Here is a 13,050-nt window from a genome sequence, read left to right on the forward strand (position 1 = left end):
TCAATGGCAACATCTTGGTGATAGTTAGCAAAAAGAATCAGTTGGGGAGAATGACCGAGGGACCAGGATTTCAGAGCCGAGGGTCACCTGCAGATGGGATCCCGATGTGTGGCGCCCTCCCCACAGAGGCATTTGCTGGTTCTCGAGCACTGGCTGGCACTCCAGGTAGACCAGCCTCGTGGGGCTGCAGGGCCGAGGGCAGGCGGGGCCTGCCAGGAGAGGGGGCAGAGCCCTGGGCTCTTACCCTGGACCCCGAGCACGCCGATGCCCATGGACGCCTCCCAGCAGCGAAAGCAAGTCCTTCTAAGGGTGAAACGGCACTCACGGCCACTGGCCCTCTAGGAGCCACACAGACCGTCTGTCACACCACACACATTGCCAGGCCGGCCAGAGGACAAGACCACGTGCAGAGCCGGGAGGGCGCTGGCAGCTCCCTAGGGACCTGAGTCTGGACAGCATTGTCCTGTGCCGGGAGGTGGCCTTGGTCTCCAAAGGTCAGCATGGACCTCTTAACACGGAAGACTTTTTCCCTCGTCTATTTTGAATTTCAGAGTAAACTAAATAGTATCTGAAATCAAAGTACCAGGAGGCCCTCCACCCTTCCCAAAGTGGCTGTGCCTTTCCATCATGCTCCACGGGCTTTTTTACCATTGGGTCAAGTTTCCTGGATTTCAGAATGCAGCAGAGGAGTAACCTCCACTTAGAGTGTAGAACGCAGACCATGTAGGGGCCTCCCTGCAGCAGGGCCCCCCGCCCCCAGCTCCCCTTTTTGACAGACTGCTCCAAAGACCATTCATCCACCCTCGTCATCCTCGGTGCTGGCCAGGGAGGGGCTTTGGGGCCCAGGGCCCCAGCCTCATGCGTCCTGCCCGCCCCCTTCCCCCCGCCCCCCGGCCCCAGGCCCAGCAGTCGTGCCTCGAGGAAGGGCTCGTGCGGTGCCTGGCTTGGGAGAGGGTGATGGCTTGGGGCAGGCGTGCACTTTGATCCTCTGTGTTTCTCCAGTGAAAGACTCAGTAGCTACATGTTTTCGAATTAAAGTGAAAGAGGCTTTCACGAGGGGCATAAAAATGGCCTCGGCACCCAGAAGCGATGTTGCAGCGGGCAGGCTGGCGGCCGCAGCCCTTGTGTGTTTTGCCCTTTCCAGGGCTGCTGGTCAACCTCTCGCTCATCCCCGTCATGGGAGGCCTGGCACTGTGCACGGCAACGGAGATAAGCTTCAACGTCTTGGGGTTTTCGGCCGCGCTGTCCACCAACATCATGGACTGGTGAGTCAGGAAGAGCATGGGGACACGTGGTGTGATGGGGATGATGGACGTTGAAATCCAGATTGACTGAGAATTATGTCCCGTAATTCAAAGCCGGGCCCAACTGATGCCGCCTTTTCCTAAATACCAAAATACCTCGTATCCCAGTAAGGTAACCTTTTCTTAAAAAAACAGCCAGAATTTGACAACACATGGTCTTGGTATTAAGAACACGCATCTGAGGGACACGGTCAGCTAACGGAGGCCAAATGCACAGAGCTAGCGGGCCCCGGGGAACGTTACAAGAGTAACGCCCCTTGTGAGTAACGTTACAAGAGTAACGCCCCTTGTGAGTAAACATGTAGGTGTTCAGCTAAGCCAAGTGGAAGAGGCCGTCCTACAGCGGGAACAAAGGGGCAGTTTCTGGCCTGGTGGCTGTCTGTGCCCCGAGGGCCGTGAGAGGCCGTGCCCACAGGGGCAGCCCGTGTCGGGTGCCCGAGGAAGAGCACCACATGGGAGGTTCCTTGTCCTGCAGCAGGAAGGGGCCGGCTGTTGTGTTCTGGATTGCTCCTTGGATAGCGTACAGCTGCCACCCTGCATCCAGGCTGTGCTGTCCGAGTCCATACTTAGGCACCGGCTAGACCTGCTCTTTGAGAATTGCCAGTTGCTTCTAGGGTCTGTCCTGTCTCTGGGAAAGAGAGGAAGCGACCACACGGACGTCCAGGAGTTTATCATTGCTTTACTGTTAAAGTCGGACAGCCTCACCCTGAGGTTTTCCATTCCGCCGCCAAGTAAACATTTAAAAGTCACCTTTAATTTCATTTCTGACACGCAGATGTATTTCCTTCCGGCTATTTCTGCCTGCATTTATAGTTCCTAGAAATCCAATACAGGCTCATCATGCATCCTGTCCGTATTTCTCCTCCAGTGGAAAGGCCCAGTAGCTGCTTGTTTTTGCATTAAAGTAGGAGCGGCTTTCATGAGGGGTATGCTCTACTCCCTCTGCGTGGCCCTGTGGGCATCGTGTGCTGCCACCAGGGGCTCTCAGAAGCCTGGACCCTGTGACCGCCTCCTCGTATGGCGTACAGATGCCTGCGAGTTAACGAGTCTGTTTAGATGCGCATGGAGCGTCTCTTCACACGAGGCTCCGTTTAGGTCTTTGACCATCACGAAGGCGAAATTCCCATCAGGGAGACGAGCCCATGACGTGGATCAGGGCTCTCGATCCTCACTGCCAGCGTTGCCCAAAGCGATTGTTTTGGAGCAAGAGCTTCGCCTTCTGGAGCCCAGAGAGCAGTCACCAGTGGGCGTGCCAAGCCCTTTGGTGTCTGGGGAAGCTGGGCCCAGTTTCATCTTCTCATTGGCCACGTGTGGGTTTTCCCTGTGGTTTGTCCCATTCTGGAGTTTTGTCCATATTTTTTCCACCGGAGTCTTCATGTGCTCAGACTGTTTTGTTCACTCGCTCTCACACGTGGAGTCCCCAGGTGCCCGGCCCATGGCAGTTACTGATTTATGGGAACTCTTGGTTCAAGGTGGGGTTTTGTGCAGCACTGAGAGCAGGGACTTTGGGATCCTTTGACACCTGAGAGCTAGGTAACGTCAGGTACATTGCTCAACTTGAGTGCCTCAGTTTACCTTTCTGTAAAGGGGCCAGGCCTGGTGACCCCCTCACAGTGAAGTGACATCCAGGAGCCCCCCAAGCATGGGCCCGGCTCACAGCGGACATGCAGGGGCCATCCCCGAGGGGCCGCCGTCGTTGTCCCTGCTTAGGAAGGACGCAAACACTTGGTCCAGTCGAGGTCTGCGCTAACTTCTCGTATCGCCGGGTAACCTCTTCTTTTCTTTATTCTAGTTTGCAAAATGTTTTTTCAAAAAAGCTCCTCAGCGGGGACAAATACAGGTTCTCGTAAGTATCGTTAGCCCGTGAAACTCCCCATTTCATAGGCCCGAGAGGACTCCCTGCCCTTTTGAAGTTTCAGAATCCCCCGTAGACCCGACACCTTTCCCCCTTTGGCTTAAGTGGCTTTTAAAAGTACTCTGTGGACGGGGGGCGCCTGGCTGGCTCAGTCAGAAGAGCCTGTGATTCTTGAGATCTCGGGGTCGTGGGTTTGAGACCCACGCTGGGTGGAGAGATTACTAAAGAAATAAATAAACTTAAAAAAACAAGTAAGTAAAAGTGCTTTGTGGAAACTTGGAAGAAAAACCCCACCTGTTTTCAGCTGCCCTGCCAAGGCACCCCAACGGCCGGCTCGTTCGCGGCTGCCCTGCAGGGTGCGCCAGGCACGCGGCCGGCAGGCACACGGGCCCTCCCTGGCGCCCGGGTTCTCTAGAGCATTCCCGCTGTGAACTGTCTGGTTGAAAGCCGGCCTCCGCCGTGCGGAGAGAGCGTCAGGCCTGTGTGTTGCCCCCGCAGGGCCGCGGAGCTCCAGTTCTACACCAGCGCGGCGGCCGTGGCCATGCTGGTCCCCGCCTGGATCTTCTTCATGGTGAGTGTCAGGGCGCCGCTCGGCACCCAGGCTGCCGTTGCCACCAGCCATCCGGGGGTGGAGGGGTCTCACTTTCCGGTCCCGTGGGTAGCTCCTTGGCGTGGTGGCTTCGTGGCACCGTTCACGAAGGGTCAGCAGGGTGCACTTGAGGAGGAGGGAGACCGGTGGGAGCCGAACCTGGTGCCCCAGGAGGCCAAGCCATAGCTGAGGGAGTTTCCTGAAAATCTTTGTGTCAGGGTGTTTCGGCTTGCTCGTTTTGGTATTATTATTTCAAAGTCACGCGGGCCCGCCTAGAGCAATCAGCAGGGCAGGAGTACATGAACAAGAGAGGAGGTCTGTCCGGTGAGCCCTCCTGGACCCCCTCCTACAAAGCCCCTTTCCAGACGGGTCTGCGTGGCTAGGAACGTACTCAGGTACATGTATGTCATGTGATCCCACCAGTCTTATAAAAGCATATGTATCTGTCCGAGCAGACCTTTTTTTTTTTAAACACAAATGGAACTGGGCTGTTCTGTCCTATTCTTGTGCTCCAGAGCCCAGCTATGCCCTGACCTGTCACTGCCCCCTCGACAGACACCTGACTGCTTGGTGCATTTCACACGGAACTGGAAGTTTCTTGTGTCTTTAGCAGATAAAGGTGCTTTTCTTGGGAGGCACCTGGGTCAGTCAGTTAAGCGTCCGACTCTTGATCTTGGCTCAGGTCATGATCCGAGTCATGAGTTCGAGCCCCAGGTCGGGCTCTGTGCTGACAGCTCGAGGCCTGCTTGGGATTCTGTCTCTCCTTCTCACTGCCCTTCCTTGCTTGTTCTCTCTTTCTCTCTCAAATAAGTAAATAAACGTTACGAAATTTTAAAAACAAATAAATAAACTAAATTACCTTTTTTTAAAAAAGGTGGTTTTCTGGGATCCACTTTTGGAATTGGAATGATTGAAAGAATGTGCATATCTAAAAATATGTGTACTGTGGTAAAATCTATGTAAATGTAAAATTTATGATTCTAACCGCTTTAAACTATATGTCAAGTATGTTCAGGCTGTCACGCAAGCATTCTCACCATCCATTTGCAGACTTTAATTATCTCAGACTGAATCTCTGTCTCTGTTAAACACTAACTCCCCATTTCCCCCATAGGGGAAGCGAGACTCTACCTCTCCTCCTAGGGTGTCCGGCCGGACGATTCACGGGGACAAGCCCACAGCCCGAGTAACATAAGCTTTATGTGACACGGGAGCCTCATAAAGAAGCCAAGACGGGAGCGCTCACGCGCCAGGCTGAGCAGGGAGAGGTGACTGCGGGAAAGTAGGCTGTGTGTGGGGTGGAGGCAGGCGAGGGCGACCTTAACGAGGTCCGCCGGGCTCGGGTCCCGGGCGACGCGCGCGTTCCTTTCCCCCTGCTGCGTGGGCGTCCTCCACGTGGGGCCTTTGTCCCTGCTTCTCAGGGAGAGAAAGGGACTCCAGAGCCCTTCTTGCTCCTGTGTTTTGAGGGTCTTCAGCTCAAAATAACCCTGATGCCGAAGTGGCATATTTGTGAACTCCTTCACCCCTCCCCCAGCCCCTGGCACCTACCCTGTGCTTTCTGTCCCAATGGATCTGACGACTCTAGGTCCCTCGTGTAAGTGGAATCCTATGGGATTTGTCCTTTGGGGACGGGCTTATTTCACTGAGCATGATGACCTCGAGGTCCATCCACTCTGTAGCAGGTGCTGGCATTTCCTCCTTTTTAGGGCTGGGTGATATTCTGCTGTGTTTTGGGACCACGTTTTGTTCATCCACCCGTCTGTTAACGGACACCTGGGTTCCTCCCACATTCTGGCTCTTGTGGACAGTCCTGCTGTGAATGTGAACATGCACACACCAGTTCAAGACCCTGCCTTCGGTTCTTTGGGGCGTGTACCCAGAGGCGGGATTGCTGGTTCTCCTAGTAGTTCTCCGTTTAACTTTTTGAGGAGCAGTCAGACGGTTTTCCACAATGGCTGCACCATTTTACATACCCACCAGCCGTGCTCAGGGCTTCAGCTGCCCCACATCCTCGTCAGCACTTGTCATTTTTATTTATTTTTTCATTTTTTAAAATTCTGTTTATTTTTGAGCGAGAGAGTGTGAGAGGGGGAAGGGCAGAGAGAGAGGGGGGACACAGAATCCGAAGCAGGCCCCAGACTCTTGAGCTGTCAGCACAGAGCCCAACGTGCGGCTCGAACTCAGGAATCGTGAGATCATGACCTGAGCGGAAATCGGACACTTAACCAACTGAGCCAGCCAGGCGCCCCTGATTTTTTGTTTTTGGTGGTAGACATCCTGATGGGTATGGGGTGGTCTCATCGTGCTGTTGATTTGTGTCTCCCTGATGATCGGTGATGTCCAGTGCTTTCTCCTGTGCTTATTGGCCACGTGTACACGCATGTTGAAAATGTTGGTAAGCACTGTTTGGTTGTCACCCTAGAAGGCTATTTTCAGAGCACTCCTCAGCATCAGTTCGTTTACCCAGATTACTGGGCACGTGTGACCCCGCGCTTTCCTGACGGTGATCAGTAGAAGGAAGACAGGCACCCGCAGAGCATCATTTCTGTTCTGCGCATAGGACTTGCCGGTGATCGGGAGAAGTGGGAAGAGCTTCAGTTACAGTCAGGATGTCGTGTTGCTGCTGATGATGGACGGCGTCCTGTTCCACCTGCAGAGTGTCACGGCCTATGCCCTCATGGGCAAAATCTCCCCCGTCACTTTCAGGTAAGCACGGTGACTTCCCAGGAGACCAGGTGTGTCCAGGTCATTTACAGAGGAGAAGAATTTAAATCCAGGTGTTTTTACAGAAGGTATTTATGATTGTAAAATGCTAGTGTGAGGACTGTGGCCACATGGCGTGATTCCCAGGCTGTTTTGTCTTGGTGCTACTTGAAACACAGCAAAGTTCACGAAATCCCCACCAGCAATCGACACGTTAGCACAGGAAGTGTTTGCAGTGGTTCAAGTATTTTTCCGTGGGGAACAGCATGTCCGTGGACTCGCCTGTGAAGCTGGAGCATTCGCTTCTGGGCTGTCCGGTGGGGGAGCCGTGTGCCTCAGGTGGTTCACCTGAAGTGTGGTGAGTGCAACAAGAGACGGGATTCTTAATTTTATCTCATTTTAAGCGATTTAAAATTGTTTCAATGTTGATTCATATTTTGAGGGGAGAGAGACAGTACACGAGTGGGGAGGGGCAGAGAGAGACAGAGATGGAATCCAAAGCAGGCTCCAGGCACCGAGCTGTCAGCACAGAACCTGACCTGGGGCTTGAACCCACGAACTGTGAGATCGTGACCTGAGCCGAAGTCGGATGTTTAACCGACTGAGCCCCCCCCAGGTGCCCCTTAAACGAGTTAAATTTGAGGAGCCACACATGGCCGTTGGCTCCCATGTTGGAGGCACACCTCCGGAAACTGAGAGGTGAGCCAGAGGCCTCACTGCCTTCTCTTCATTTTTGTAACTGGAAAAGTTCAATGAAAGCACCATTTCCAGACTGGACGTTTTCAATAACAAGCAGAAAAGCGTGAGCTAACGCCTCCGGCGGCCTAGAAGTCTATTCTTTGCCCACACCGTGTCGTGTAAGTTAGCGGGCCTTACTTTCTCTAACTTCTGAACTGGCCGAGAAGTGGCCTGATGGAACCACGCTGCGTGGAAGGCTTGTCGAGCCGTGCCAGCCGTGTTTCTGTCTCCCCACGGCCTCTCTGGCTGGCTCTCGCTCCTCCTGCCCACGTCGGTCTGGCCCAGGTCAGCACAGCAGCCGTGCCCCGCACTGGTCACATTCTGCAGCTCGGAGGTCCAAGGGCAGCACCGCCACACGCGGGCACAGGTGGCACCAGCGCGGTGCCCTGGCCTGCGACCCGTGCAGCCCTCACGTTTCCTGGGTCTTGAATGGGGAGGGTCTGCAAGAATGTTGAGAATGGCCGTGATTTTTAAGTTCTTCTGAAGCGCATGGTGGTCACTGTCTCTGTCACGTGCCCTGGTTTCTGTTTGGAGCCGGGAATTATTTCCGGATAGTCCCGAAACCTTGTTTTTCAGTGATCCTTAGTGATGGTTCACAAAAGGCAAAAAGCAGAAAACCAATTCTTTAAAAAAATTTTTTTATGTTTATTCATTCTTGAAAGAGAGAGACAGAGCACAAGCAGGGGTGGGGCGGAGAGAGAGGGGGACACAGTATCTGAAGCAGGCTCCAGGCTCCGAGCTGTCAGCACAGAGCCCGACGCGGGGCTCGAACTCACAAATGGTGAGATCATGACCTGAGCCGAAGCTGGGCACTCAACCGACTGAGCCACCCAGGCACCCCTAATTCTTTTTAAAGCAAATAGGTTTTTTTGTGTTTTATTCAGATCATAAGAGCAACAGTTACTCATTATAGGAAATTTGGAAAAGGCAGGACAGTTCCAGAAATAAAGCAGAAGTCACCATCACCCCAAAACACCAGCACTATTAACTTTCCAGTGTGTTTTGTAACTTCATTTCTACGGGCTCCAAGCCTCGAACGCAGTGCTGTCCTTACCATAGGTGTGCACAAAGTGCTCTTGTTCTTTAGACGGCAAGCTGAACTATTTAGGAGTAAAATGTCATCACGTCTGTAATTTGCTTAAAAATAATTCACTCCAAGAAAAAGGATGAAGCAAACAGAGCGAAATGTTAATTAAGTCTAGAAGATGGGAATAATGGCTGTTCATTATAACATGTCCCTGCTTTTCTGTTTGACATTTTTGCTAATGACCAGAAAGCAGGAGGGAGCCAGCGAGGGAGCCCCGGGCCTGTGCCGGCTGGGCAGCGGGCCGAGCCCGGGCCGTAACCCCCTGTCGTTGCAGTGTCGCCAGCACCGTGAAGCACGCCTTATCCATCTGGCTCAGTATTATAGTGTTTGGCAACAGAGTCACCAGCCTGTCAGCCATCGGCACCGTCCTAGTGACGGCTGGCGTCCTGCTCTACAACAAAGCCAAGCAGCGCCAGCGGGAGGCCATGCAGAGCCTGGCTGTGGCCGCCAGCCCAACGCCAGAGGACGAAGCGGAGCCACTGACCCCCAAGGACCCCAGACCACACCACTGAGCTCTGGAAGCTGCGGCAGGTGGCCAGGGCCCCCAAGCCGCTGCCCACTGCTGCTGTCCCCCTCACCGATGCAGACACCCGGCCTCCTTGGGTCAGTGGGGTGCAGGAGGCCATGGGACGGGCCGCCTTCGCTGCTCCCATTTCAGGTTTTCAGTGAAAACCAACGGGAGCTTGAACGGGGATCCCAGATGTCCGCTTCCTGGGGTGGAGACCGGAGCCAGCTGCTGCTGAGCCACGGCCAGACAATGTGAAATCTGCCTCCTGCTGACCCTGTGCTGAGCACTCGCAAGGGGGCGGGACTTCCAGATGGCCTCTGCACCCCCATCACCAGCTTGCAGGTCTGGTTGCAGTTAGGCCACGCCCTCGTTCTCTGTGTGTGACTGCTACTGGGGACCCCTGTGAAGTGACAGCTGGATCCGGGTGCCAGCGCGCGCCGCTCCCCGCTGCTCGGTGCCAGCACAGAGAGCTCAGCTCCCCCTGCTTGCCGTCAAAGGCCCGTGAAGGCACACTCTGCTCCTGGGCCATCTGGGGAGTCTGTCCTGCTGAGAGAGGGCCAAGGCGCCCACGGCCTGGGCCGGAGGCCACAGCAGCTGAGTGCACAGGGCTAGTAGAGTGGGAAGGGATCAGACGGGCACAGAAATGAGGGTCCCTGCTCCTGTGGGCAGGATGTTGGGCCCTTGCCTTCCTGCCCCAGAGCTGCCAGCATCCAGCACCACTTAGGGAAAGGTGCCCCGCCCCTTTCAGGGTCTCCACCGCATTAGGCCCTCCACCTCCCGAGAGTCCCAACCCTCACCTGTGGCTGGCGCTTCAGTCAGGGACCCCCGATGTGGTGATGGCTGGTCACAGAGGTAGAGGACAGACATCTGTAGTGTTTAACTCAGGATGGGGACATACTGACCTTCCCTTTTGTTTTCTGGGCCTTTGTGTGTAACAGAGGCAGTTCGGAAGGGTTCCCTGCAGGTGCCCCTGCCGTCACTCACCTGGTCGGGAGCCACGCCATATTTTGTCTCAAGCACAAGGGTGTTAAGGTTTTCTCTCATGAATGAATGAGCAGGTGGAGTGCTGGGAAGATCTTTTGGAGTGTTTATGGCTTTTGTCACACTGCATTTAAAATGACTGCGAAGGTGTTAAAGAAGAAAACCCAGGCACGGGTGGCTTCTGGAAAGCACCCTGTACGGCAAGTAACCCGTACTGAACCCACAGCCTGGCTCAGCCTGGCTCTCCCCTCCCAGAGCGATGGACCCACCACGCTGGGTATCTGAGCCCTGTGTCGGGTTGAGGCTCCTGACCTCTTCACCCTATTCCTCATCCCACATCCTGGTGGGGTTTCTGATCGGGGCACGTCCGCTGCCAGCCAGGCTTTAATACCTCTCCGTGGCACCAGGTTCAAGCTCTGGGGTGTGTCATGTGCAGCCCGACACAGGATGAGGTTGGCCACACGGCTGAGGCCTGCCTGCTGCAGCTGAGTGAACCAGCTGACAGGAGCGCTTCAGGCACTGGTGGTTCCCTCATCTGATTTCCCCTCCCTGTCGTTCAGGTCCTTGGTTCCCATTACCTTTTCACTGGTTTTCCAGTTGACTGGTCACCTGGAAAATATATTAAAAAAGGCCCTCCTGGAGATCAAATCTCTTGGAAACAAAGAGCAATAATAAGTCTCATTAAGTTCTGCCTACTTGAAAAAGTTTGCCATGATGATGGGTTAAACTGAGGCCTTTAAAACTGTAAGCTTTTTATGAAGCTGACTTCCTATGTCCAGAGCACAGGCAGGGGTGTGCTCGCCCGCACGCTACGCTCACCTCCACTGTGAAGACGTTTCTCCTGAGACTTTCCCCAGGTTTCTATCCCTTCCTCTCTCCTTCCTCCACAAAAAACACCGAAGAGTACTTGCTGGAGGCAGCTTGGGCAGCGGGATGTGCTGGGTCTGTGAGGCCCAGTGGGAAAGGACGGCTTCCAGAGGGCCCTGCCTCTGCCCTTGACAGTGTGGCTGCTGTGGCCGGCTGTGGCCAGCTGCTGACAAGATGTGAGCAGAGAAGGAGACACGTCTGCGGTCATCCTGTTGCAAGATTGTCACGTTGGCCTTCTCAAAGACGTCCTCATCCGAGTAACCAGGTAGGCGGCACCTGCTTCTGAGCCTCGTTAGGGACCCGGGTCCGAGTCTCCTCTGGAACCAGCGCCCTGCACACCACATGTGCCCCGCCTCCTGTCACAAGTGGTTTTCTGCCGGTTTTGATTTTCCATATTCTTGGACCAGAAACAAAATGAAGATTTCGCCAAATTATTAGTAAATGAGGTAATGTCCAACAAAGCTGCTTTTGAAACATTTCCTAAGAACCCAGGCTGTGGCCAGCACTGCCCGTGCCTGGGGCTTACATTCCTTCTTTGTATGGTCTCCACCCTGAAGCCGTCCATGTCCTGCATGTCCGGGACAACCCTGCCAGGAGACAAAACATGGCCTGTCGTGGCCGTTTGTTTAATGAATGTACAGACATACGTTTTTTATTAACTTTGTGTAGTAGTGTTTATAGTATGTTTATAATACATTGCAAACATGCTTGTGTCATTGTCGTCACTTACACGGGTCATTTCCTATGTCCATGGTCATTGTCTGTGCCTTTGTAAAGAAACACTTCAAACAGGTGTCAGGTCGGGTTGGGTCGATACCTTACCTACGTTGATACTTCTAAATATACATGTATCTGACTTTCAAGGAAACTTCCACTATGAGTGGCATAAAAACCTTGGGGTTTTTTTGTTTTTTTTTTTTTTTTCGACAGTCACAGTTGCATGTCATCATTAAAATAATCTGCCCTGGAAAGCTGAGAATATTCTTGCACAATCCAAAAATGTGTCTTTAATTTGAGAAAAATAGGCATGGTGAATCCAAAGCGGTAAAATGCTGCACAAAGAGTATCGAACGAAGTTGTGCTCGTAGCCCATGCTGGAGATTCTTTTCCCAAAACCAGTGGGTTTTTGCTTGTGAACGGTCACTTGGACAGACCAGTAGGTTTGACAGACGCATATCATGGCTTTTTACATCTGTCTGAGTGTCGTGCTTTCCTAAGGCCTGGAGCATTTTCCGTTTCCCTGGGTTGGAAAAATTAATCAAGGACGCTACTGCAGATAGAATTCTTTTGCCTTTGACCGTCATACTAAGGGCTTTATTCTTTCATAAAATCCGTACATGCTCTGGCTGAGGCGTCTTCATTTCCTTAGTTTACAACTAAAAATGTCCCAGCCCCCCTGGTGAATCTGCCTGTTTCCCTGTGTCCTGGCTCGTGAGCCAAGAGCAGAGGTGACGTTGTGCTGACCACCCTCCGGCTCAGGTGGAAAACCTTTGATTTTGCTGTCCTTGAAGAGTTTCTTCCAGTTTTCCTGAGGGTTCTGATTCTGAGTTTGATGGCCACTGGATCCATGCCCAGATTTCCAAACAGCTGGAAACTGTCCTAACTGGTAGAATCTTTCGTTGTCTTCTTTGTTTTGTTTTCATTTGAGTAAAACCTGCATTCACCTGATTGGCCATTTCTAGTCTTTGCAGATGTGTGAGTGGAGTCTGAACCTGCCCAGGGGGTGTTGTGGGACCCATGAGGAGGGCCACAGTCACGGTGACTTTCCCACACTGAAAAACTTGAAAATCCTATCAGTAATTGTCTACATCAGAACCAAGTGAGATCTGCTTCATACCAAACAGAACTGTGGACAACTGAAAGCGCATTGTACAAGATGTGTATCGTGTTCTTGTATTTCACCTAATTCAGTATTCGAGTGACTACATCAGTACTTTCTAGAAAGTGGTTCTATTAAATAATTTAGTGAGTCACTGTTAAATCTACTGTGGTAATAAACTGATGCCTCTTGGCTCTTTTTGTCCAAATTAAGCCACTTGGTAGCAACTACCTAGGACTCTGGTTCTCTCAAAATACAATAAATGTTAACAGTGCCTGCCGTTGCTGTCTTCACTGTAACCCTCCCGGGTTTGTGCTACTGAAATGGTCACGGGGCTGGGGGGGGGGGGGGGGAGGGTCGTTCTTGTCGCCTTCATGCTGAAAACTCCCTTCGTGAAGAGAGAAGAATGGTTCTCCTGTCCCCAAGGGCTCAGGAAGCAAAATAAGTGTGGGTACAGAAAGTAAACACCGTCCTGGGGAGGAAAAGAAAGCTCAATTCCACTCGCCCTTTTTGTGCCCAAATTTGTCCCATTCCGCATTTCCCACTTCAAACCCGGCTAACGAGGACGCATGTCGGTCTCCCGCTCTCTTCCCTGGGCT

The 13,050-nt window shown here is 53.0% G+C and overlaps 1 protein-coding gene across 9 annotated transcripts in view; it reads left to right on the top strand.

The window, feature by feature from the left end:
• SLC35E2B (solute carrier family 35 member E2B) overlaps positions 1 to 12,727 on the top strand; it is a 28,190-nt gene extending 15,463 nt beyond the window's left edge. For 8 of the 9 annotated variants that reach the window (XM_058719433.1, XM_058719437.1, XM_058719432.1 and 5 more), the window contains 5 exons: positions 1,145 to 1,265; positions 3,097 to 3,150; positions 3,658 to 3,730; positions 6,309 to 6,454; positions 8,551 to 12,727. In XM_058719433.1, the coding sequence (XP_058575416.1) occupies positions 1,145 to 1,265; positions 3,097 to 3,150; positions 3,658 to 3,730; positions 6,309 to 6,454; positions 8,551 to 8,788 (632 nt within the window). In that variant the 3' untranslated portion in view covers positions 8,789 to 12,727. The other variant, XM_058719441.1, reaches the window with a different exon arrangement.
• The last annotated feature ends 323 nt before the right edge of the window (positions 12,728 to 13,050 follow it).

Source organism: Neofelis nebulosa, chromosome 2 (assembly GCF_028018385.1).
Source record: "Neofelis nebulosa isolate mNeoNeb1 chromosome 2, mNeoNeb1.pri, whole genome shotgun sequence".
Classification (NCBI taxonomy): Eukaryota; Metazoa; Chordata; class Mammalia; order Carnivora; family Felidae; genus Neofelis; species Neofelis nebulosa.